General features: G+C 41.8%; 1 protein-coding gene across 1 annotated transcript in view; it reads left to right on the top strand.

Moving 5' to 3' along the window:
- Positions 1 to 26,045, top strand: part of LOC128702373 (anion exchange protein 2) — a 35,330-nt gene extending 9,285 nt beyond the window's left edge. The window contains exons 4-14 of the mRNA XM_070102182.1: positions 1,439 to 1,603; positions 1,763 to 2,036; positions 2,786 to 3,034; positions 3,834 to 3,982; positions 4,269 to 4,543; positions 4,851 to 5,121; positions 6,658 to 6,914; positions 7,257 to 7,471; positions 13,920 to 14,128; positions 20,858 to 21,031; positions 25,226 to 26,045. Coding sequence (XP_069958283.1) covers positions 1,439 to 1,603; positions 1,763 to 2,036; positions 2,786 to 3,034; positions 3,834 to 3,982; positions 4,269 to 4,543; positions 4,851 to 5,121; positions 6,658 to 6,914; positions 7,257 to 7,471; positions 13,920 to 14,128; positions 20,858 to 21,031; positions 25,226 to 25,330 — 2,343 coding nt within the window. The 3' untranslated portion in view covers positions 25,331 to 26,045. The remainder of the gene's footprint in view (positions 1 to 1,438; positions 1,604 to 1,762; positions 2,037 to 2,785; positions 3,035 to 3,833; positions 3,983 to 4,268; positions 4,544 to 4,850; positions 5,122 to 6,657; positions 6,915 to 7,256; positions 7,472 to 13,919; positions 14,129 to 20,857; positions 21,032 to 25,225) is intronic.
- Positions 26,046 to 27,025: the final 980 nt, after the last annotated feature.

The raw sequence follows: 27,025 nt of genomic DNA, 5'->3' as shown, positions 1-27,025 counted from the left end.
AGCATGTAGGCCAGAACGAATTAAAGCAGTTGGATATGCTGAATGTTGAAGACAGAGTAAAACAACTGAAGCTAAATCATGTTTATAAAATTGCTCACAAACAGTGTCCAGAATATCTTGCTGTCAGTTTTGTCAAGGTTGGGAACCAAAGCAATCATAGTACTAGGGGGAGAGAGCACAACTTTGTAGTACCCACAGTCAGTGGCCAGGCTTCAAACACCTTTTATTGTACAGCAATAAAGGAACGGAACAGACTGCCTGCACATGTCAAAGCCAGTCATAACATGAACCAGTTCAAGAAGAGTGCCAAAAGGTGTTTGATGACTGTAGCTACGGAAAGGGAGGGGAATGATTATTTTTTTTTTTAGCTAACATAATTTTACCTTATTCCTAGTAATGACCCTCGTATTGTAGTCTTAATGACCCTCGTGTAGTAGATAGTCTTCTTAGTATGATAATAAGATGTTATCTTCATTATAGAATAATAAAATGTTACAACCTTTATATTATAATAATAAGGTAAAAGGACCCCAATGGAAATAAGTCACCTTGTCTGACTTTTTTTGGGTTATCCCAGGTTCTCTACACATATGCTGCTATGTATGACAGTCTATGTAACTGTATTTGTGTATACCTGAATACACTTACTTACTTAGGTCATTTAATATGTAATTTGGTGGCGTTTTGGTCATGAACCATTATCAAATCACCATTATCAAATTTTGTGGTTAGTTAGCTTCAAAGCCTATCGACTATGCATAGGTCATCACAGGATATTTGCACCAAAAGGTGTATTTCTTTTAGTGTACATACGCTGAGAGTTTGCCTTAATCCCTAATTTAGGAATTGAAGTATTCTTGTCTAGTGAAAAAAATTACCTGAAATCTTAATGACTCTAGTGTAGTCGATAGGTTTTAAACACTACTAACCAACCTTCCATAAGTCACCAAGGACGCAATTTATTTGTACATTAATTTCATTTACATTATAAAATAATAATGCAAACCTTACACGATGTTTACACGCTAATATAGGTGCTTCTCTTTCTATATACAGTGATTAATGGAATTTGGCACCTTGTGAATAGTTGTCTTACACTTGGAATACTTGCTGTTGAATAATTATAAATACACTTCATTCACTGCTCTGTATATTTAGGCTACAAGTGTTATTATTATGAAATTCAAGCTTATGAAATTAAATGAATATATTAAATACATGCTCGCACTGTTGTGTTACTTGGACTGGCTTCTTAATAACACCTAAAAGTAATTATTTCTCCAGTATTTGTTCCGAAGTCTTGTAAACTATTGTTATTAAAGTAAAAAATCTTCCTGCATAATAATAATAGTAATAATAATAATAATAATAATAATAATAATAATAATAATAATAATAATAATAATAATAATAGTAATAATAATAATTACTTTTTCAGATTGACATAGATTCAAATGTACTCTATAACAATAAGGAGACAAAGTGTTTTCCTGAGGGAGGTGAGATGACTGCGGTAATGGCTGGTGGTGTGAGCTTCCTGCAGAGTCCCATCCTCATCTTCGTCAGACTCGCTGAAGGAGTCTTGCTCAGAGATCTTATCGAAGTAAGCTATTTATGTCACGTTTGTCAAGTTTGAAAAGCTAAATCGTGTGTAATCATGGAAATTTTAACCATGTGTGATTGTATATAATGTTTTACCGATAAGTTTTTGTTTTGTGTAGAAATTCCATCCATATCTAATTGTATTTACTGTTTTCTTTAGGCTTCAATACCTGTGAGGTTCATATATGTCCTCCTTGGTCCATTCCATGATGAGAAGGACTATCAAGACATTGGTCTTTCCATTTCCAACCTCATGGCAAGCAAGGCGTTCCGCCAGGCGGCATACACTGTACAATCCAAGAGTCAGCTGCTTTTTGCTGCTAACGAAGTTCTACCTCCTCCTTCCTATACAAGAGATATAGATCTTATAGATGCCACTCAGATAATGAAGAAGAGAGAAAGCATCCTAATAAAGAACGCTCAGTGTGAACAAGGTAATGAAAAAAAGATAACCTAAAGTGATTTTTCCCACTAAGGTGACGCGAAGGTGAAAACATCGCCATCACTCATTCTTTAGCAGGCTTTTCCAGGAGCATACACATATCATGATTCAAATGACCTGAACCGTGATATCCAGTACGGTATGGTGTTTATATATTACAGTAGTAAGTCTTAATACAGTGGAAAAAAGTTTGTTTTAGAGAAAACACCCGGACAGTATTCTAATTAAAATTAAAAGTTTTAAAGTAATTATTGAGTAGACAGTTAAAAAATTACTTTTACATTAGAGGTAATTTTGTTGTATCATAACTAGATATAAAGATTCCTTATTGGCGAGAGCCGATTATATTCTCATTACACTAAGAAAGTACTCACTTTTAATTTAGAATATATGCTCTCTCTCTCTCTTTCTCTCTCTCTCTCTCTCTCTCTCTCTCTCTCTCTCTCTCTCTCTCTCTCTCTCTCTCTCTCTCTCTCTCTCTCTCTCTCTCTCTCTCTCTCTCTCTCTCTCTCTCTCTCTCTCTCTCTCTCTCTCTCTCTGTTGAAGATATAATTTAATCCCTGTGTGCTTTAAATGTTAATTATTTTTAAGATATTTCAGTTGTCTTTGATACTATCGCCTAACAATGCAGGCAACATTTTTAATTTGTACCGCCCACAGGATGGGTATGGGGTGCATAATAAACATATAAAACTAACTAACTTTACAGCACTTGAGCATTTTTTTTTTTTACTATTACAGCCGCAGCAGCAGCAGCGGCGGCAGCAGCGGCGGCCGGGGATGGTAATGATGGGGATAAGAAACCACCAGAACGTAATCCTCTGATTCGCGTCGGAATACCTTTCTATGGCGTGTATCGGGATATTAAGGACCGCTACATGAAGTATCCCTCAGACATTATAGACGGTTTCAATGCTCAAGTGGCTGCTGCAGCCATCTTCATCTTCTTTGCTGCCCTTTCACCGGCCATTACATTTGGTGGCATGTATGGTAAGCTATCATATACTGGAGAATGTAATCATTTTTGTTTCAAAAAGTATTTAATGTCTAGCTTAGACGTGATATTACTACCGGTCTAACTGTAAAATGCGGATTGGGAAATAGTAGAAGACTCCACATTAGGTACAAAACCAGCAGTGGGGGTTACAGTGCCCGGGGAATACGACGCAGTCTGGTTTGATATAAGGAATGGACGGGTAGTTCTAAAGGTGGGAACTTGACAACCTTGTGTCTAAGAACAGTACAAGTTTAAATGCTTTTTATATACATGTAGCTTAGTTGCTATGGTGGTCGTCTCGCCTGAGGTCGCCGGATCGGTCCCCTGGACTCTCCTTAAACAATTTGCAGTTTTCAATTTTTTTTAACACAGCTGTCCGTTTCCCACCGAGGCAGAGTGACGCGAAAAAGAAGCACTTTCAGAAAGTTTTTCTGTCTACATTTAGTGATTTATGCAAGAGAAGGGGTTACTAACCCCTTTTTACCCCTCTTACGATATGTATGTCATACGGAGGGAGAATTCTCCACGAGTATTTGGCTATATATGCCCCTCAAGGAAGGTTCCTTGACGCTGGTGAGGGGCTCTTGATCTAGGGAATTGGATCCGTGCTGATTCCCTGAACTGAGCCTGAATACCTTCCACCCCCCACATGCGCTGTATAATCCTACGGGTTTAGCGCTCCCCATGACTATAATAACATGTATATGCGTATAGTATTTGTAATCGTATATGAAAGTATAGTGTTTACTTTCTCTCTATATTTTTATTTTACGAATAGTTCCTATTTTTCAGCTGACAAAATGGATAATTACATTGGAGTTGGTGAATGCTTGCTCTTATCTTGCGTGAATGGTGTCATCTTTGCTCTGTTCGCCGCTCAACCACTGCTGATTGTAGGCGCCACCGGTCCTCTTATGGTCTTTGACATGAGTCTTTACCAAGTGAGTTTTTCGGTATAATGATATTGTTAATAATATATATTGGTAATTTGCGAATGGGCTGAATAGTCGTTTAAAGTTTACCTCCAGTCAGTGGGTTAGTTGTCGTCACATGTCACTATAAGCATAGTAACTTGCTTATTTTTCTGCTTGCCCACAAACTGAGATAAAACTAGACGTATCAGTTACGGTAATGTAACTTATATGTTCCATTAATTTTCTGTTTTAAAAAGCATTATTAATCTTAATATAAGAATAATAAAAAATATTAAATAGTCTTTCTTTCTAGTTTTGCCAGACAAATGAAATTGATTTCCTGTCCATGAGAGTGTGGATTGGCATATGGATGACGGTCATTGGGTTATTAGTCGTTGCTGTGGAAGCCATAGCTCTTGTGAGGAAGTTCACCAGGTTTATCGAGGAGATTTTTGCTTCCTTAGTTTGCATCATCTTCGTCTACGAGGCCATTACAAATATGGCGGCTATCTTTTATGACCATCCACTCTTGGAGGTGTATAGCTGTGGATATTATCCCTCAAATACAACATCTTATCCTAATACAACGTAAGTAATCATTGTTTGCTTCCATTTTTTATGACAGAACCTTTAATATGGGAAAACACGAACATGGAGTATCGAAAGTAGTAAAGGCTTTAGGATATGCCTTTGAATATAAAATGCACTTACGGTCTCTTTTAGTAAGCTAATACTGCTTTACTGCTCCTTTTTATCTTAGTGTTTCGTGTCTTGATACCATAATGCTGTTTGAAAGTATGAATAGATATGCACGTCAATTTATAAAGATAACTGCAATACGAACGAGGAAGATATTTGTACTCAAGTTTTCCATCATAATTTTTGCTTGTTTCAGAATGGAAGTCGGGTTCGATAACATCAGTGATATGTCATTGCTTGACACTGTTAACGGCAGTATCATCGACAGTGAGGACGGCAGTATCATCGACAGTGTGAACGGCAGTATCAGCGTTAGCGTCAATAGCACTATCAAGAAAGCTATGAAAAAGCGCAAAATGAACCCCCAGCCCAACACTGCTCTCCTCTCTCTCATCCTCATGCTGGGAACCTTTATTATTGCCATTAAGCTCAAATACTTTCGTAACTCTAAGTATTTAGGCAGAGGCGTAAGTTCCAATTTATTATTTATAAGTTTAACACCCATCAACTGCATCAAATAGATCTACCAGGGATACTTTAATTTTAAAATCGGGATTAAAGTACGTACTTTGATGGTAGGCTACGTACAGTTAACTTGTTTCGTTAGGTTTAACACCCACCGACTACATAAAGTAAATCCACCAGTGATACTTAATTTTAAAATCGGGATTAAAATAAGCACACTGAAGTCTTGGGGCTAAAGCTCTCGCTTCACACACGGAGGGCTCGGGTTCGATTCCCGGCGGGGCGGAAACATTTTGACGTGTTTCCTTACACCTGTTGTCGTTCACCTAACAGCAAATAGGTATCTGGGTGTTAGTCAACTGGTGTGGGTAGCATCCTGGGGAACAAGATTGAGGACCACAATGGAAATAAGACAGACAGTTCTCGATGACGCACTGACTTTCTTCGGTTATCCTGGGTGGCTAACCCTCCGGGGTTAAAAATCCAAAGAAAATCTTATCTTAAGGCTATATACAATGAGAAAGTAATCTCGGTGTAGATTGATTCCCTTGATTTTTTTACGTTTTATGCTATGGATATAATACGAATTAATAACATGGTTGCATCTGGACATTTTAATTATAGGAAGTTGGATTATGTTTGTTTAATCATATTTCAGGACACATGCACTTTTGTTTTAATGAATTAATATTGCAGACCCAGTGAGAAATGACGTATTTATGATTATATGCAATAATTCGCTGGCAGTTTGTAAAACATTTCCTGATAAAAAAATCATGAATGCTAATCTAAATAATGAATTTGCCTTCATATATCAACATATCGTAGTTGTTAAGTAAGACACATGTGTGACATGCATCTGTATTCCGAAACGTTTCGCCTACACAGTAGGCGTCTTCAGTTGAGTGTGATAAATGGTTTTGAAAACCGACAAGTTGAAGATTGAGACACTTATGCAACATATGGGAATCTTTATTGAAGAAACGTTTCGCCACAGTGGCTTCATCAGTCCAGTACAAAGCAGAGAGGTGTAAGAAGCGGAGGAGTTTGAGGTAATCAGTCCCTCAGCCTGGAATAGATGTGTTCAGTCCGTCACTTACACTAGTTGATGGTTCCATTGTGAACCCGCCTCCTCCTGCTTCCACTCACCCGACTGCAGTATATAAGCTACCTCTTTGGTCCTATGCTGTACTTTCTACAAGAGTGATGGACTGAACACATCGATTCCAGGCTGAGGGACTGATTACCTCAAGCTCCTCCACTTACACCTTTCTGCTTTGTATTGGACTGATGAAGCCAATGTGTGGCGAAACGTTTCTTCAATAAAGATTCCCATATGTTGCATAAGTGTCTCAGTCTTCAGTCGAGTACAGAGACGGCAACGGTGATATGCAGAAGATGTAATCAGTGATGCACTGATTACATCCTCATAATGATACCTAACTCTTGCACATGTGTCTTACGTATCAACTTTTCGGTACTGTGTACCCTTATCATATTCATATTGTAGTCGTGTTCGCACATTCCCTGTTGAACAGATCCGTCGCTCTCTGGGAGATTTTGGTGTTCCTATCGCCATTTTTCTCATGGTGCTGCTAGATTATCTCATCAAGGACACTTACACCGACAAGCTCACTATGCCTGAAGGTATACAGCCCTCCAACCCTGCAGTCCGAGGCTGGTTGATCAACCCTATGGGCCAGGAGAAGCCTCTGCCTATTTATTGCATATTTGCTGCAGCTCCCGCTTCTATACTCGTCTTTTTCCTCATCTTTCTCGAAGAAAACATCTGCCAGTAAGTGGTGGTTAAAAAAAGTTCTTCGAGTCTTAGTATATAGGTACATATACAAGCCTGCAATTACCATGGATAATTTTTATGTAAAGGGTACATAAAAATTCTTTAAGGGTACATTAAAATTCTTTATATAATCTATGTGCTCGACGTCTTATTCAACAAAACTAATTAATGCATTATCTAATTCTATACATAACAAACTGTTCAATCTTAACAAAGTTGTTATTTTCTATCAATTTATCTTCATAATTTATGAACCGGAGATCCAGAACTACAGTATTCGTTATTTTCTCCTGGTTTGAGCAGCTTGATAATGTTCTTATTTCCTATTTCTTGTGGCAGTTTGATTTTAAGCAAGCCAGAGCGTAAGATGGTAAAGGGATCAGGTTTCCACTTGGACCTTGTTCTATCGTGCTTCATCAACTTCCTCTCTGGGCTACTAGGCGCTCCCTTCATGGGTCCGGCTTGTGTAAGGACTGTGTCACACACTGCTGCCCTCACTATCACTTCCTCTGCACGCGGTCCTGGAGAATCGCCTAGGATTGAAGGTGTCAGAGGTATGTACGGTAATCTTTAAAACCACAATACTCTAGCTGGGACAATTTATAATTGACTCACAAAATAAAAAGATAGTAAGCTATGTTTCCGAACTGTGGAAAAGAAAAAGACAATTGCAGTATAATGTTATTCATTATTTTACATTTGTCTGGTTTTTTTTTCTCCATGTCAGTATTTTATACTATTTATCCAACGTTTCCCTCCATCGTGGATAGTTATCGTGACTTATACTGTTCAAGGAATTCATGTCTGCATAGATAACCTATTACTATTGTAACATATAAACGTAAACAATTCATTATCACTGTCACTTGTTTAAGTATCTTTTTTTTTATATTTTATTGAAAAGACATACATAGTACATAAAAATAAACGACAAATTACATAGTGAAAACAGTGATGAAAAATTCTGCATAGTACATGTACTTTCCAATTAACATATTACATCTGAAAGACAAATCTGTACAGTAAACAATGACCACTCCAATCCTTGAAGTAATGACATTATGTCTGGAACACTAAATCTAACCTAAAGACTCCTTGGCAAGTACATCTAATTCCTGATTGTACATTCTGCCACGGAATGTACACCTTACATTCTGAAAGCACTACCCCCCCCCCTTCTTGCGTGTCAAGCCACCCGACACGTAACAATCTTTATATGTAACTGTATATTGTATGAAATACTTTCATTATTCCATATTGAACAACATGATACGTTCAGTATCACTCAATGTATTGAGATAATATAAAATTCAATTCTACATGATTCATGTACAACGTATATCTACTAAACACCCAAACATATCACCTTCTCCAGGAAGGTATAAATATATACATATGTTACAAACACTTTACAACACAACCAGTGAAAACACAAATACCTAATCCTATGTCATCCATCAATTACCCTATAATATATATCAATTCAATGGTAACCTAAACCTACGGGCTCTATAGAGCTCCCATGAAAAAACAGTATGTATTAAGAAAACAGGATAAGTCAAGCTTTCTAAAAATATTTCGCCCATATCATTAAAACCACTACTAAGATGTAAGTCTGTTATCACAAATAACAGTGCATGACCTTCACACGTCGATAAATACTGAAGCCTTCCTACCACACGCAATACTTCATGTCTATATATATATTTCGCATTCACACAGTGCACCCATTTTGTCATTTCATTACACACATACCAATAATTTCGTTGCAGATATATAATATTCCATCACATTACGACGTCTGTCGTCCTTTGTCATTAGCATAATTAATAATTAAATTGAAGAACATGTATCGTTCACAACACACAACCCGCTCATCATACAGTCAAAGGCACTTATGTCTCAGTACTATATTCATTCTCTTCCACACTAAACCCTTTCACACTGTCCTCATCGGGAAGCCAGCCCGCCGCGACCCCTTACATTGCACTTAAATCCCATAAATCCCTCAACCTAAAACTCCGATAGCCCTCAGTAAACGCATTCTCCCAATTCCCTCCATAAATTTCCCTATTACGACACTTAGTTCTGTAAAATGTCGCAGCTAACACCTTTATCCTCTCATCCACGCCCACCTCCCTCATGGCCCATGACGTATATATAAAATCCGTGACCAAATACGCCACTGCATTCTCCACCATCTTACTCACCCCTCCTATATCCAAACTTAAAGCCCGCAACACCTGCAATCCTCCCCCACCCACTAACCTGAACACCTTTCCTAACCAGACCCGCACCACTTCTATACAGTCACAAAAATATACCGCATGCAAAATTGTCTCCATGCTTCCACACGCTCTACATTCCCCTCCCTCCCTTATCCTCCTATTGAATAGGACAACCCCAGACGGCAAAATCCCATGTAAAAATCTAAACATTACCTCCCGAACACCCGGTTTTACACGTAATTGTTTTAGACGCGTCCATATTTCGTTCCACGCATACATAGGGTATGCCCCTTCAACAGCAGCCACCACTGACCTACCTTCCACTCCTTCGAGGACCCGCAATTTAACACACGACGGATCCCTCACTGTCATTAATAACCTCAACATGGCCTCACCAACTATTAAATCCCTACCCCCCCACCACCGTTGCATATCCTTACGTACTCGCACAAGTCCACCTCCCCTCCCGCACCCCTCCCTTATATAACTTCGTTTTAGGTACACGCTCATCATCCTTTTTTCCAGAGGTAAAAGTCCCAGCCCTCCTCGACTGACCGGAAGTGTTAACACCGCTCTACTTAACCATTCGCAGCCCGATCCCCATATAAACCTAAAAATCCCATGTTGTAAACGCTTCACCTCACGTCTCATCAGCGGGTACATGACAACGACATGCCATATCTTGCTGTACAATAGCACGTTCGTCACTATTACTCTTTGATGCAGCGTTAGTTGCGCCGCCCTCAAACCACCAAGTCTTTTCAATACTCCATTCACTATTCTCACCGAATTCACCTCTTGAGCCACCCGTGTATTTCTCACATAAATTATCCCACATATCATTAGTTGATCCACCACCTTCCACCCACCCCCTACCACCTCATCCCCATTTGTACTATCCCTTAAGTCTAGAAACTTAGTCTTCTCAACATTAATTTTCATACCTGAAGCCTCCCCAAACACATCCACCACCTTACCCACCCTAAGCAAATCCCCATTACCTCTCACCAAAACAGTCGTGTCATCCACATAACCTACGATACCAGCCCCCCCTCCCCCCGGTCAGTACCCTCCCCACCTCCCGCAACACACCTCCGAATGGCCCTATAAAATGGATCCTGTATACACGCAAACAATATTTGTGATAGTGGGCAGCCTTGGCGCAGTCCCCGTCGCATCTGTATTTTAACTCCCAGCCTCCCATTAACCTGCACCCTCATCGATGCCCCCTGATACAATAATTTTGCCCAAGATATTATTTCTTCCCCAAAACCTTGCCAACGCATAAACCTCCATAACGCTTCCCTTTCTACACTATCATAAGCAGCCTTCCAATCTAACGCCAATACACCTCCATCACCCAACTCCCCCTGTTTCTCTATAAATTCTCGAATCATGCCATGCCCTTCATACATCGACCTTCCTGGCACCCCATATTGCCCCTTATCAATTACCTTGCCTATTACCCTCTTGATTCTGTTCCCTAATATTCTCGCAAACAACTTATAATCTCCACACATAAGCGAAAGTGCCCGATAATCCATTACCGTTGACTGCTCCCCTTTCGGCACCAACACCACAACAGCCGTCCGTTGCTGCTCTCCCATTACCTCAGCCGCCTTAAGTATGTTAAACAGCCTTACTAAAAAAAACCTCAGAACCCCCCAATTCTTTACGTAGAAATCATTTGGCAGTCCGTCTATACCCGGCGCTTTTCCCAAACTCACTCCTGACAACGCCTGCCAAATCTCACACTCCGTAATCGGCCCACCTAATGTCACCCGATCTTGACCATCAAGCTCACACTGCACATACTCTCCCATTTCCCTCAATGCCACCTCACGGAAGCCCACACTTTGCGTATATGACTTAAACCAAGCGTCTACATATCCACTCATACCCTCTGTCGTTACCAATGCTTGACCCGCTCTATACCCTTCCATCCCTACATGTACGTTTAACCCCATCATCTCCATCGTCACTCTCCTCTTTCTCTGGCCTCTTAACACGCAAGCCGACGGCCGGTCACCCCATAGCACTTCTTCCAATCCTCCCATAATTCGCACACCATCAAAACGCTCGTTTTGCAATACCCTAATACTCTCCTTTAAACCCTCAATGTCCTGCACTGGATAGCTTGCTCCTCCTCTTGCATAACAGTCCCGCAGCTGCCCTTCAAGATATCTTTGAAACCCATACTTTAACCGATTATCTTCCCTCCCACGACAAATATAATATTCTCTGATACGATTTTTAGCCACCGAATCCCACCAATTTACCAGTTCATCATCCCCCGGCGCCTCATCCACCAACCGTTCCCACAATTGCGCAAAAGACTGACGACATTCCTCACCCTGCAAAAGCTTCACATTTAACTTCCAATAACCTTGACCCCTTCTAGGCAATCCCTCCCATTCTAGGTCCACCATTACTCCTCTGTGATCCGAAAAAACCGCGTCCACCACACGCACTCTGCTCACTATTACTGTTCGGGGCACATACAATCGATCCAGTCTTGCCGCATATCCACGTCTAACAAAAGTATGTTCTACAACCCCACCCCGTCCAACGTCCATTAACCCCACTCCATTTAATAATTCCCCCAAAATCCCCAAACAATACCCTGCCCCTCTAGGTTCCACATCCTTACGCCTTATCACACAATTCCAATCACCACCAATTACAGCTACACCCGGCAAAGCACGCAAATAATATACTAAGACATCCTTCACAAATTTATTCTTACTACGCACATCTCCCTCTGCTGGACCATACACACACACCAAACTCATCTGTACCCTACCCCACCACCCATCTACACGAATCACCCTCCCCTCCCCCCCCTCACAATGCCTCACTACGAACGGGCTAGTTTCCCTTACCAGGATGGCAACTCCTCCTTTCAACCTTATCGCATGCTCCACATACACATTATACCCATTTACCTTCAACTCATAACCTGGTCTGTAGTTGTGTTCCTGCACGAACACCACGTCAACACTATTACGCACCAAATATTCACTAAACCATACACACTTTCTCTCTGATCTCAATCCATTAATGTTCAATGTCATGCACTTGAAGCTTACAGAGTGGTTTTCCTTCTTGACCCTGGTACTGTCTTGCCACCAGATCGTTTCGTGACACCTCGGTCCCTCTCCCCCCCTTTAGAAACGCTCTTAACCAACTCCTGCCCCTTAGGGTCGCTGTTTCCTCTCTGCGTAACATCCGCCCAGGACTTTTTGCCAGTGCGCTGAGCAGGCGTGATCACGTCCTCGGAGTCAGATAGTGCAGCAGCGCGCTTCCGTGATGCTCCCTCTGCTTCCATCATGTCGTCTGATACATTGTCCCGGTGGACCTCCACCTCCACAGCTTGCATCAAAAGATTCTTATCACACTGCGCAGACCTCAGATCCTGTTCCACGCCCGGATCCACAACAGACCCAAGAACTAGATCTGGACTCCCAACCTTCCCAAGACTCTTGTCAGCCAATAACACATTTAAAGCCATGGCTAATGAGTCTTCCACATCGCTAGCACTCGCAGTCGGGGTGTCCTCTTCCAACACCCGAGCTGCGTTCAATGAAGGGGTGTCCCCCCCCCTCGTCACACCTGCTGACTCCATCTCCTCCGCTCTCTCGACCTCCTCACTCCAGGACCCACCTTGTGTAGGCAGAGTCACATAAGGCAAATCCTCACTCTTCTCTATTGCTGTATGTCGTTGCCTTTGTTCTATGTTGCCACGCCTCCTTTCACACAGAGCCGCTAGGTGATCATATGACCCACATAACCGACAGGTCCGGCGTTGCCCAGCGTATGTCACAAACACCTGGGTACGAAATTCTGGCAGCACTACGTACGACGGAATAGGGTAACGTAACGTCATCTTCACAGAATACGTTCCTTCGAGTTTCCCTGCGTATGGCCCAGTGGCCCACTTCCCAACAGTGGCCATATGTACTGTACCATATTTGCCCATCGCAAGACGGATGTCAGAATCATCCGCCTCGAATGGCACATTTCTAATCTTAACCCATGTGTAATGGCGAGAAACGTCGTGAAGTCGCACGGTCACAGCGGAGTTAACTGTCAAAGTAACCTCCTGGTACTTGTCTACTACCGCCTCATACACACTTGCCAAATTAAACTTGACAAAGATCCTCGTCGTGCCATTCAGCGCTACTCCATATATCTCCTCGTCAGCAATACCATATGTATCTCGTATGATTGCAGGTAGTATCAGGTCCATAGAAGTTCCTGTCACAGCCCCACGGATAAGCTCAACACAGACTGTGTTTATGCGTCTCCGGCTTGCCTGCGCCATGCTGTGAAAATATAACTGCCACTAATCAACACCAGGGGGTAGCAGCAGCGCACGTCCTCTCTACTCAAGGGCTGAGAGACGAATGTCTTGTTTAAGTATCAGGACTTTGGGGCCCAGTCCCGGGACCCATTAAGTGCCTTTAAGAATCTTTTGACTACCGTCCACAGGATGGGTATGGGATGCATAATAAAAATGTTAAACGATACTGTTCCAATACAGATAGAAACTCTCAGTTTTTATATCCATTTTTTGTGAGCAGTGCATCAAAACCACACATACAGACATTATTAATGAAATGTAGTCAATATTTTGTTGTACAGTCATTAAACATCCATACATACGTATTTCCTCAAAGATGTACAGTATTACATTTGTTAATGAGTATTTTTTAAATACAAATTGTTTGTATCACCATACCGATTCCAATGCAAATTTGTTTTTTTATTGCAGAACAAAGATTGAGTGCTTTTGTGGTGTCAGTGTTAGTAGGGCTGGCTGTCCTGCTCTCAGACGCCCTGAACCTGGTACCAAAGCCAGTTCTGTTCGGCGTCTTCCTGTACATGGGGATTGCTTCCACGGCTGGTATTCAGTTATTTGAGCGATCGATTCTTATGCTCATGCCAGTCAAGTACTACCCGGATACTCCCTATGCTAGGAAGGTATGGAATTCAGTGATATAAAGCACGCTTGATAAATTATCAATAAAATTGTAAAAATCACTGTCAATGTTGTATGCAGGTTGTGGCCAACATAAAGGAAAGCCTAATATTAAATTAACCCATCACTGAGTATTTTACAGTTAAATTGCAGAATCATATGGATTCCCTTTATATAACTTGCTTCATTATTAACAGCATTCATACAGATTTTTTTCAACACGTCGGCCGTCTCCCACCTAGGCAGGGTTACCCAAAAAGAAACACTTTCACTATCATTCAACATTTTCACCATCATTCACACAATCACTGTCTGCAGAGGTGCTCAGATACTACAATTAAGTTGTTACTCCAAACAGCCAATATCCCAAATCCCTCGTTTAAAGTGCAGACACTGTACTTCCCATTTCCAGGACTAAAGTCCGGCTAACTAGTTTTCCTGAATCCCTTCACAAAATATTACCCTGCTCATACTCCAACAGCTCGTTAAGTCCCAAAAACCATTCTTCTCTATTCACTCCTCTAAAACGCTCACACATGCCTGCTATATGTCCAAGCCCCATGCACACAAAACCTCTCTTATCCCCTCCATCCTTTTCTAGGACGACCCCTACCCCTCCTCCCCTCAATTACAGATTTATACACCCTCCAAGTCATCCTATTTTCCTCCATCCTCCTTAAATGACCAAACCACCTTAACAACCCCTCCCTGGCCCTCTGAATAATACTTATAGTAATTCCACACCTCCTCCTAATTTCTCCACTGTGAAACTATGAATTCTCTGCATAATGTTTACACCACACACTGCCCTTAAACATGGCATCTGGACTGCCTGGAATGCTGCAGTATTTACAACCCATGCTTCACACCCATATAAGAGTGTTGATACCACTGTACTCTCATACTTTCCCTTCTTTGCCTCCGCGGATAACGTTCTTTGTGTCCACAGATACCTCAACACACCACCCACCCTTTTTCCTTTGTGAATTCTATGGTTTACCTTGTTTGAAAATTTGTGTGGACTGCCTCCAAGTGAGTCGCCTACCCTGGCAAACTCTGTTGACACCGAGCTCTGAGGTGGGTACCTCAGCCTCACAAGTGGCTTATAGGACAGATTTTCACAAATGATTGATGTTGCAAGAAACTCGCCTGCATGCACGTATAAAGGACTAACTTACTTGGTGTTGCAGCATATATCCTGATCTTCAACTTTCCTAAGCTTAGCCTTAGCCCCTTTGGACTTCCCCTCAGAAACCACGTGCAACCGGGAGCCTTAATTCCTGCAACATTCAATCGTTATTAGTGACCTGCCTGCACCTCAGAAATTCCTATATCCAAGAGGGTGTGTATCCCCTAGTATAACTATGCAGACACGGACACTAGCTTCCAGACTGCCAAGAGACACTGGTACTTACTGGGCATGCACTGCCTGCTGCACACCGGGCCCACAGATCAAACTCACTCACAATTCTCCCCAGACACTGGCCAGAAATCTACGAGATAAAGTGGAGGTCTTGTCTTACTGTATGGGCCTGACCGAGGTCATCTACGGTACATCGAGGTGCCTCTACCAGATTTCCCCAGGTCTCGAATGTGAAGACACGTGGGGGGCGCCGTCTGCTGATCACGGCACGTCTTGTCCAGTTGGTGTCTGTCTTAAGAAGAACGCTATTGTGTCTTTGAGACCCGCGCCTCGTCATTCAAGCTAGGGCTGCCAGTTCTCCCTAGCTAACTTAACCTAGTGTTTACCTACATTATCGGCCTATTACTGCCTATGTTAAGGTCTTAGGTCTACATTATTATTATCTACAGTTGCCTTAGTAAACCTAATATTAATATACTAACAGTAAAACTACCTACTCCTTCCCTGAAGGGTAAATCTATAAATAAATAAGTGCCTACCATCCACGCCAACTCGGGGAGAACACTTTTTGTTTGGGTGGGTTTAAGGGCCACCCAGCTCAGCCGTTCCATTACGGCTATGCTGGGACCCCTTCGTACGCCGTATCTGTCCTGTGGAACTTTAGGGACCAAATAAATTTCCACACCTTGTCTTTCATAAACCCATCCGCTGACAAGTCTACTCCCAAATATCTGAACACATTTACTTCTTCCATACTCCCCCCTCCAATGTGATATGCAGTTTTTCTTTACCTAACTCGTTTGACATACATTTGCAACATCTGCCACATTGCTCCTCTATACACCCTATTATATACCTTTTCTAAATCCTTAAATGCATCTAAATATTGTTCACCTATATGCTTCGTTGTAAGCACTTGGTCTGTAAAGCCCCCCATTCATTCTAAAACCTTATTCATCTGCAATCCTGCTCTCTGTCTTACCTCTAATTCTTTCAATAATAACCCTACCATACACTTTACCTGGTATACTCAGTAAACTTATCCCCCTATAATTTTTACATTCTCTTTTGTCCCCCTCCCCTCCTCCAATCCCTAGGTACCTTTCCCTCTCCATATACTCCATCCTTCATATATCACTTCTTCTTTGTAAAAACCTCTCATCATAAGGCATCTTTTTCTTTTTTATCACACCCTTTACCTCATCATTCCACCTATCACTCCTCTTCCACCCTCCTATAGCCACAAACTGCTCTGCATTCTAACACCCTTCTTCAACTCCTGCACTACTTATACTCTCACTAGATCACCTTTATCCAATAGTTGCTTATATCTCACCCTAATTTCCTCCTCTTTTTGTTTTGTAAACTTTTACCTCTCTTTCTTACTTCTTGTTGCCATTTTCCTTTTGCTCCATCTACCTCTCAATCTAACCTTAGCTACAATTAAATAATGATCTGATATATCTGTTGTCCCTTCTATAAACATCCACATCTTGAAGTCTACCCATCAACCTTTTATCCACCAATGCATAACCCAACACATTACTTTCATTACGTGCTATATCATATCTTGTATACTTATCCTCTTTTTCTTAAAATATGTATTACTTATTACCAAACCTCTTTCTGTACATAGTTCAATTAAAGGCTCCCCATTTTCATTTTCCCCTGGCACCCCAAACTTACTACTTCCTCCACAATAGTTTTACCCATTTTAGCATTTAGGTCCCCCACCACAAGTACTCTTACTTGGTTCAAAACTCCCCATGCTTCACACCCATATAAGAGTGTTGATGCCACTATACGCTCATACTTTCCCTTCTTTGCCTCTGCGGATAACGTTCTTTGTGTCCACAGATACCTCAACACACCACCCACCACCCACCACCCACCCTTTTTCCTTTGTGAATTCTATGGTTTACCTTGTCTTTCATAAACCCATCCGCTGACAAGTCTACTCCCAAATATCTGAACACATTTACTTCTTCCATACTCCCCCCTCCAATGTGATATCCAGTTTTTCTTTACCTAACTCGTTTGACATACATTTTTTATCACACCCTTTACCTCATCATTCCACCTATCACTCCTCTTCCACCCTCCTATAGCCACAAACTGTTCTGCATTCTAACACCCTTCTTCAACTCCTGCACTACTTATACTCTCACTAGCTCACCGTTATCCAATAGTTGCTTATATCTCACCCTAATTTCCTCCTCCCTTGTTTTATAAACTTTTACCTCTCTTTCTTACTTCTTGTTGCCATTTTCCTTTTTCCCCATCTACCTCTCAATCTAACTAGCTACAACTAAATAATGATCTGATATATCTGTTGTCCCTTCTATAAACATCCACATCTTGAAGTCTACCCATCAACCTTTTATCCACCAATGCATAACCTAACACATTACTTTCATTACGTGCTATATCATATCTTGTATACTTATCCTCTTTTTCTTAAAATATGTATTACTTATTACCAAACCTCTTTCTGTACATAGTTCAATTAAAGGCTCCCCATTTTCATTTTCCCCTGGCACCCCAAACTTACTACTTCCTCCACAATAGTTTTACCCATTTTAGCATTTAGGTCCCCCACCACAAGTACTCTTACTTGGTTCAAAACTCCCCAAGCACTCACTGAACATCTGCCAAAATCTCTCTCTCTTCTCTGCAATTCTTTCTTCTCCAGGTGCACAAACACTTACTATAACCCACTTTTCACACCTGACCTTTATTTTACCCCACATAACTGATCCTTCATCATTATTGCTACGCCTTCCTTAGCTCTAGCTCTGTTAGAAACATCTGACCTAATCCTATTTATTTCTCCCCACTGAAACTCTCCTATCCCCTTCAGCTTTGTTTCACTTAGAGCCAGGACATCCAACTTCTTTTCATGCATAACATCCGCAATCAACTCTTTCTTATCATCCGCACTACATCCACACACATTCAAGCACCCCAACTTAGTTTTAATTATTGTTTTTAGTAAGCTATACGGAAATAGGGCTCACTAGCCCATTGCTCCCAGCATTTTAGTAGACTTTTACAACACGCATGGCTTACAGAGGAAATATGCTCATTCTACTTCCCCGTGCATATGTAAGGAAGAATAATAAGAACAAGAGCTTTTAAGAAAAAATCAAGGAAAACTTAGATGAGTGTGTGTTCATAAACGTGTACAGGCATGTGTAATGTAACCTAAGTGTAAGTAAAAGTAGCAAGATATACTTGTTATCTTGTGTGTATATGAGACAAAAAAGAAACCAGAATAAATACGGGTAAAACAAATACATGTTTCTGTCTTACACTCATTTGGTAGGACAGTAGTATCTCTTGGGTGGTTGTTGTCTACCAACCTACTGCTATATATATTAATGAGTATTGACAAGTTATATATATATATATATATATATATATATATATATATATATATATATATATATATATATATATATATATATATATATATATATATATATATATATATATATATATATATATATATATATATTCAACAAGTCGGCAGTCTCCCACCGAGGCAGCGTGACCCAAAAAAGAAAGAAAATCCCCAAAAAGAAAATGCTTTCATCATCATTCAACACTTTCACCACACTCACACATTATCACTGTTTTTGCAGAGGTGCTCAGAATACAACAGTTTAGAAGCTTATACGTATAAAGATACACAACATATCCCTCCAAACTGCCAATATCCCAAACCCCTCCTTTAAAGTGCAGGCATTGTACTTCCCATTTCCAGGACTCAAGTCCGACTATATGAAAATAACCGGTTTCCCTGAATCCCTTCACTAAATATTACCCTGCTCACACTCCAACAGATCGTCAGGTCCCACGTATCATTCGTCTCCATTCACTCCTATCTAACACGCTCACGCACGCTTGCTGGAAGTCCAAGCCCCTCGCCCACAAAACCTCCTTTACCCCCCTCTCTCCAACCCTTTCGATGACGACCCCTACCCCTCCTTCCTTCCCCTACAGATTTATATGCTTTCCATGCCATTCTACTTTGATCCATTCTCTCTAAATGACCAAACCACCTCAACAACCCCTCTTCTGCCCTCTGACTAATGCTTTTATTAACTCCACACCTTCTCCTAATTTCCACACTCCGAATTTTCTGCATAATATTTACACCACATATTGCCCTTAGACAGGACATCTCCACTGCCTCCAACCGTCTTCTCGCTGCTGCATTTACCACCCAAGCTTCACATCCATATAAGAGTGTTGGTACCACTATACTTTCATACATTCCCTTCTTTGCCTCCATAGATAGCGTTTTTTGACTCCACATATACCTCAACGCACCACTCACCTTTTTTCCCTCATCAATTCTATGATTAACCTCATCCTTCATAAATCCATCCGCCGACACGTCAACTCCCAAGTATCTGAAAACATTCACTTCTTCCATACTCCTCCTCCCCAATTTGATATCCAATTTTTCTTTATCTAAATCATTTGATACCCTCATCACCTTACTCTTTTCTATGTTCACTTTCAACTTTCTACCTTTACACACATTCCCAAACTCATCCACTAACCTTTGCAATTTTTCTTTAGAATCTCCCATAAACACAGTATCAGCAGCAAAAAGTAACTGTGTCAATTCCCATTTTGAATTTGATTCCTCATAATTTAATCCCACCCCTCTCCCGAACACCCTAGCATTTACTTCTTTTACAACCCCATCTGTAAATATATTAAACAACCATGGTGACATTACACATCCCTGTCTAAGACCTACTTTTACCGGGAAGTATTCTCCCTCTCTTCTACACACCCTAACCTGAGCCTCACTATCCTCATAAAAACTTAACAGCATTTAGTAACTTACCACCTATTCCATATACTTGCAACATCTGCCACATTGCTCCTCTATCCACTCTATCATATGCCTTTTCTAAATCCATAAATGCGATAAAAACTTCCCTACCTTTATCTAAATACTGTTCACATATATGCTTCAATGTAAACACTTGATCTACACATCCCCTACCCACTTTGAAGCCTCCCTGCTCATCCGCAATCCTACATTCTGTCTTACCTCTAATTCTTTCAATTATAACCCTACCGTATACTTTTCCTGGTATTATCAGTAAACTTATTCCTCTATAATTTTTACAATCTCTTTTGTCCCCTTTCCCTTTATATAAAGGGACTATACATGCTCTCCGCCAATCCCTAGGTACCTTCCTCTCTTTCATACATTTATTAAACAACAGTACCAACCACTCCAACACTATATTTCCCCCTGCTTTTAACATTTCTGTCATGATCCCATCAGTTCCGCTTTCATTTTGTTGGAGAATCTTCAGGTGACCTCTCTGTTTCTTTGCAGGTTCGCCCACTTAAGATGCACTTGTTCACTTTTGTGCAGATGTTGATGCTGGGCATTTTATGGGCCGTGAAACAGTCTCCAGCCTCTCTCGCTCTACCCTTCGTGCTCATCCTACTCATCCCTCTCAGGCTCTGTATTCTTCCATATATTTTCAACAAAACGGAGCTCAGTGCTGTAAGCTATATGCAATACCTTATAATTTTGTCCAGAGCTCATACTTTACGGTTAAACAAGGAAATTCAGATTTGTCTATTGCCAGTGTGCAGTCTTCGTTTTTTTCATGAATATTCTAAATAACCCTTACGATAATTCTTCATCAGGTGTAGCACTGTGTACAAATGATTATTTTTTGCGTCTGTTGTATATTTTCAGTGCACACAGAAAAATTTACTTTTCTTTGTTAAATCGCCTTGCTTGAATAGGTAACAGCCGAGAAAGATGTGTGTGTGTGTGTGTGTGTGTGTGTACTCACCTATTTGTGGTTGCAGGGGTCGAGTCTTAGCTCCTGGCCCCACCTCTTCACCGGTTGCTGCTGGGTTCTCTCTCTCCCCGCTCCATGAGCTTTATCATACCTCGTCTTAAAACTATGTATGGTTCCTGCCTTCACTACATCACTTTCTAGGCTATTCCACTGCCTGACAACTCTATGACTGAAGAAATACTTCCTAATATCTCTCTGACTCATCTGCGTCTTCAATTTCCAATTGTGACCTCTTGTTTCTGTGTCCCCTCCCTGGAAGATCCTGTCTTTGTCCACCTTGTCTATTCCGCGCAGTATTTTATATGTCGTTATCATGTCTCCCCTGACCCTCCTGTCCTCTAGTGTCGTCAGGCCGATTTCCCTTAACCTTTCTTCATAAGACATTCCCCTTAGCTCTGGAACTAACCTTGTCGCAAACCTTTGCACTTTCTCTAGTTTCTTGACGTGCTTTATCAAGTGCGGGTTCCAAACAGGTGCTGCATACTCCAGTATGGGCCTGACGTACACGATGTACAGTGTCTTGAACGATTCCTTATTAAGGTATCGGAACGCTGTTCTCAGGTTTGCCAGGCGCCCATATGCTGCAGCAGTTACCTGGTTGATGTGTGCTTCCGGAGACATGCTCGGTGTTATACTCACTCCAGTATCTTTCTCCTTGAGCGAGGTTTGCAGTCTTTGGCCACCTAGCCTATACTCTGTCTGCGGTCTTCTTTGCCCTTCCCCTATCTTCATGACTTTGCATTTGGCGGGATTAAATTCGAGAAGCCAGTTGCTGGACCAGGTGTCCAGTCTGTCCAGGTCTCTTTGAAGTCCTGCCCGGTCCTCATCTGATTTAATTCTCCTCATTAACTTCACATCGTCTGCGAACAGGGACACTTCTGATTCTAACCTTTCCATCATGTCGTTCACATATACCAAAAATAGCACTGGTCCTAGGACCTCCCCCCTGTGGGACCCCGCTCGTCACAGGTGCCCATTGTGATACATCATTACGTACCATGACTCGTTGTTGCCTCCCTGTCAGGTATTCTCTGATCCATTGCAGTGCCCTTCCTGTTATATGAGCCTGATCCTCTAGCTTCTGCACTAATCTCTTGTGAGGAACTGTGTCAAAGGCCTTCTTGCAGTCCAAGAAGATGCAATCAACCCACCCCTCTCTCTCATGTCTTACTTCTGTTACTTTATCATAAAACTCCAGAAGGTTTGTGATACAGGATTTTCCTTCCATGAATCCATGCTGGTTGGCGTTTATACTCTTGTTCCGTTCCAGGTGCTCCACCACTCTCCTGATAATCTTCTCCATAACTTTGCATACTATACACGTCAGTGACACAGGTCTTTAGTTTAGTGCCTCTTTTCTGTCTCCTTTTTTAAAAATGGGAACTACATTTGCCGTCTTCCATACCTCAGGTAGTTGCCCAGTTTCCAGGGACGTGTTGAAGATTGTGGTAAGTGGCACACACAACATATCCGCTCCCTCTCTAAGGACCCACGGGGAGATGTCCGGACCCATTGCCTTTGAGGTATCGATGTCCCTTAGCAGTTTCACCTCTTCCTCATCTGTATGTATGTCATCCAACACTTGTTGGTATATTCCTTGCTGGTGTCCCCATCTGGTCTGTCCCCCGAGAGGCCATCCTGTCTCCACTGTAAATACTTCCTTAAATCTCATGTTGAGCTCCTCACATACCTCTTGATCGTTTCTTGTGAGTTCTCCACCTTCTTTCCTCAGCCTTATCACCTGGTCTTTGACTGTTGTCTTTCTCCTAATGTGGCTATACAGCAGTTTCGGGTCAGACTTGACTTTCGATGCTATGTCGTTTTCGTACTGTCGCTGGGCCTCCCTCCTTATCTGTGCGTACTCGTTTCTGGCTCTTCTACTAATCTCCTTATTTTCCTGGGTTCTTTGCCTTCTGTACCTTTTCCATTCTCTGGTGCACTTAGTTTTTGCCTCCCTACACCTTCGGGTAGGACTCGCTTTGGTCTTCCTATTATTTCTGTTTCCCTTGGGAACAAACCTTTCCTCTGCCTCCTTGCACTGTGTTGCTACATATTCCATCATCTCGTTTACTGATTTTCCTACCAGGTCTCTGTCCCACTGAACCTCCTGCAGGAAGTTCCTCATACCTGTGTAGTCCCCCCTTTTGTAGTTTGGCTTTTCCCATTCAGTTCCTGTTTCCTTCTCCACTTGTAACTCTACTATATAATCAAAACTCAGAACCACGTGATCGCTAGCTCCAAGGGGCCTCTCGTAAGTGATGTCCTCAATGTCCAAGCTGCTCAGGGTGAACACAAGATCCAGTCTTGCTGGCTCGTCCTCCCCTCTCTCTCTGGTAGTGTCCCTGACATGTTGATGCATGAGGTTTTCAAGTACCACATCCATCATCTTGGCTCTCCATGTTTCGGGACCCCCATGTGGCTCCAGGTTTTCCCAGTCGATCTCCCTGTGGTTGAAATCGCCCATTACCAGTAACTTTGCTCTGCTCGAGTGAGCTCTTCTTGCCACCTCAGCCAGTGTGTCCACCATCGCCCTGTTGTTTTCTTCGTACTCCTCTCTTGGCCTCCTGCAGTTCTGTGGTGGGTTATACATCACTCCAATGACTACTTTATGTTCTCCAGACTGAATTGTATCTACTATGTAATCTCTTTCTCCAATCACGTCCATGCCTTCCATTTCCTCAAATCCCCATCGGTTTCTTATGAGCAGTGCAACTTCTCCCCCTCTACTCCTATCTTTTCTCAGGATCTGATATCCCGGTGGGAAGATTGTGTCTGTTATTGTCTCAGCGAGTTTTGTTTCTGTGACTGCTATGATGTCTGGGGATTTCTCACTGGTTCTTTCGTGCCACTCCTCATGTTTATTATTCCGTCCGCGTTTGTGTACCAAACTTTCAGCTTCTTTTCTATTGCTGTGGTCCTGCAAGAATATTGGGGTTGGGGAAGCAGGAGCCTTGGTGGGGGCCTGTGGGGGGCTATGGTGTAGGTGGGGTTTGTGATGATGGGGGTGGGGTCAGAATGCCCATAAGGGACAGCTATTGAGATGAGATTTGTGATGTGGGTGTTGCTGGAAGAGGGAACAATGAGTGGGTTGTGGTTTGGGTTGCTCAGTTGCGTTTGGATTGTCACGGTCGGAGTCTTTCGGTGGGAGATTCTGCAGGGTGTGTTTGCCCTTCCTCCTGTGTCTGGGTCCTGCTCATCTTCATCATTGCCTCTCGTTCCTCCTTGCGTCTCTGTACCCTCTCTTTCAGTGTAGTCCTTCATTCTTGTGTTCTGTCGCGATCGAGGTATACTCTCTGGTACCCCTGTTTGTCCCTCAGTCGTGCTTTCTCTTGCAGAATCCTGGTTCGAACTGATCCTTTCTTGAAAATTACTTTGACAGGCAGTATCCTTCCACTCGCAAACCCCCCAATTCTCCGAAAATTTGTCGCCTGGGTCATATCATCCTCACCTATTGTTTTCATGATGCCTTCAATCATTTTTTCCTCTTCTGTTTTATTTCTTCGAAGTTGTCCCCCTTGCATCCTCTGAGGTGTTTTGTTTCCTTCCATTGAAATGTTCTTGCCTTCCGTCCCTGTCCTATCTGAAACTTCTATTCTCAGGGAACTGTCTTTCATGATCAGCTGTTCCTTGCTACTGCAGTTGGCTGTTAGAGTCTTTGCATATAACATACCTTCATTGTCTTCGGACCTGTCATTTGATCTTAGTATGTTCCTCGTCTCTTCCCTTGCCCCACGTGGGTCTGATAGGGCCTTCGAATACGGCATATCTCCTTTGTTTCTTACCGTCCCCTTGTCTGTGCCTGTGGGTGTGTGTGTGTGTGTGGAACGTCTAGGCTAAGTAATAAACAAGATTATGTAATTGATATTTACCTGTAATTTTCTCCATAGCTTGATGGTACAGAATCCAACCTTCCTGAGGATGAAGATGAACTGGACTTCTACGAGGCTGCTCACCAACTTCCTACCGATGCTGACCATGATCACCAGAGCTGAGGCTTAAATAAATTAATTCTCTCAGCTGCCCTATTACACAAACATTCACACTGTCTCTTGCTAATGTACATAGTTCCTAAAAGAAACTATTTCTTTTTTTGTGGTAAATCTATATTTCACTAACATGTATAAAATTTCATTATGTATCATTGAAGTACTTTTAGGTGGTCGAAACTTTTTTTTATTTTAAGTTTCTGTTTGTAACTTGAAAACGCCTTATCCAATCAGCTTCAGATTTTCAATGCAGGTGTTCTTTAACTCATGCATATGTGTCCCTGAGTATATTCGTATGTATACATCTTGGTGTGCTTATGTATATGTGCATTGACCACCTCACCCGCACCATCATAAAAGGTTCAGGTGTTGTATGTTGACCGTGAAGTGTAATCTCTCCCTTATATGCTGTAGTGATACTGCTCCTGTGGGGAGCAGCAGCAGGATAATACTGCACCACCTCTCGGGGCCCTTAACAACAACAACAGCTTGGTGTGTGTCATGGGCGCCAACACATGGTGTGTGATTCTCTTTTATATCCATATATTAGTGATGCAGATTACATGGTGAGATTAAATATGTGGCCTGTAGTTATGACTTTTCTCTTGACATATGCAAGACATCACCCTCCCTGTAGAAGCAGTTATTAGATGTACTAGTCATTATATTTTGTTGCAGAAGTACTATGAAGATTCTATGTTCAATAAAGCCTAGAGATAAGGCCTGTGTTTCTATCACAACAATTTATTGAACATAGAATCCTGGGCTACCCGGTGGTGATCCTGCGCTAGACTACATCACAACATGGAGCGTTTACTGAAACCTGAGAGGCTAGACTGTGACCCCAACTTATCAACGGCTGCTCAGGAATGGAATCATTGGATATTGACAAATTTACACCTGCATAGCCTAAACTTATAGATGCATCAGCTATGAGCAACTGAAACCAAATGAGACCTAGCCAAAATATTTCACGTAATAAAACACTGTTTTTAAGAATGAAATTGGCAGATTGATCCCTAGACTATCCAGTAACGATCTCACTCTACTTCTAAGTAGGGTGAGATCAAAAGAGTTCCTCTAAAGTTATTGTATGGAAACTAAAACTGGGTGCCCCGTGGCCTGGTGGCTAAAGCTCTCGCTTCACACGGCGAGTGTCTGGGTTCGATTCCCAGCGAGGGTAGAAACATTGGGCATGTTTCTTTACACTGGTTGTCTATGCTCACCCATGAGTAAAATGGGTACCTGGGAATTAGTCGACTGGTGTGGGTCGCATCCTGGGACAAAATTGACCTAATTTGCCCGAAATGCTCTGCATAACAAGCGGCTTTCTATATGGTAGTATGTTATTGATGTCAGCTAGGCCTGTATACCTTGTACATGTGCTTGTAGTAAATAATAAGTCACTCTGTCTGACTTTTTTGGGTTATCCTAGGTTCTCTACACATATGCTGCTATGTAAGATAATTCTATGTAACTGTATTTGTGAATACCTGAATAAACTTACTTACTTACTTACTTACTTACTTATAGTCTATGCGAGATTGGCCGGAAGCCAATAATTACAGGAACTCTTTCCCATTACATAAATAACCCGCACATGGGACTAAAGCTTATGACGACGTTTCGGTCCGACTTGGACCATTTACAGTCACACTGGTCGAAGTCAGCAGGCGCTGTATAATCCTACGGGTTTAGCGC

This window comes from Cherax quadricarinatus, chromosome 80 (assembly GCF_038502225.1).
Source record: "Cherax quadricarinatus isolate ZL_2023a chromosome 80, ASM3850222v1, whole genome shotgun sequence".
NCBI lineage: Eukaryota > Metazoa > Arthropoda > Malacostraca > Decapoda > Parastacidae > Cherax > Cherax quadricarinatus.
The sequence above is the reverse complement of the archived record's forward strand: the minus strand, read 5'-3'. Positions and strand labels throughout refer to the sequence as shown.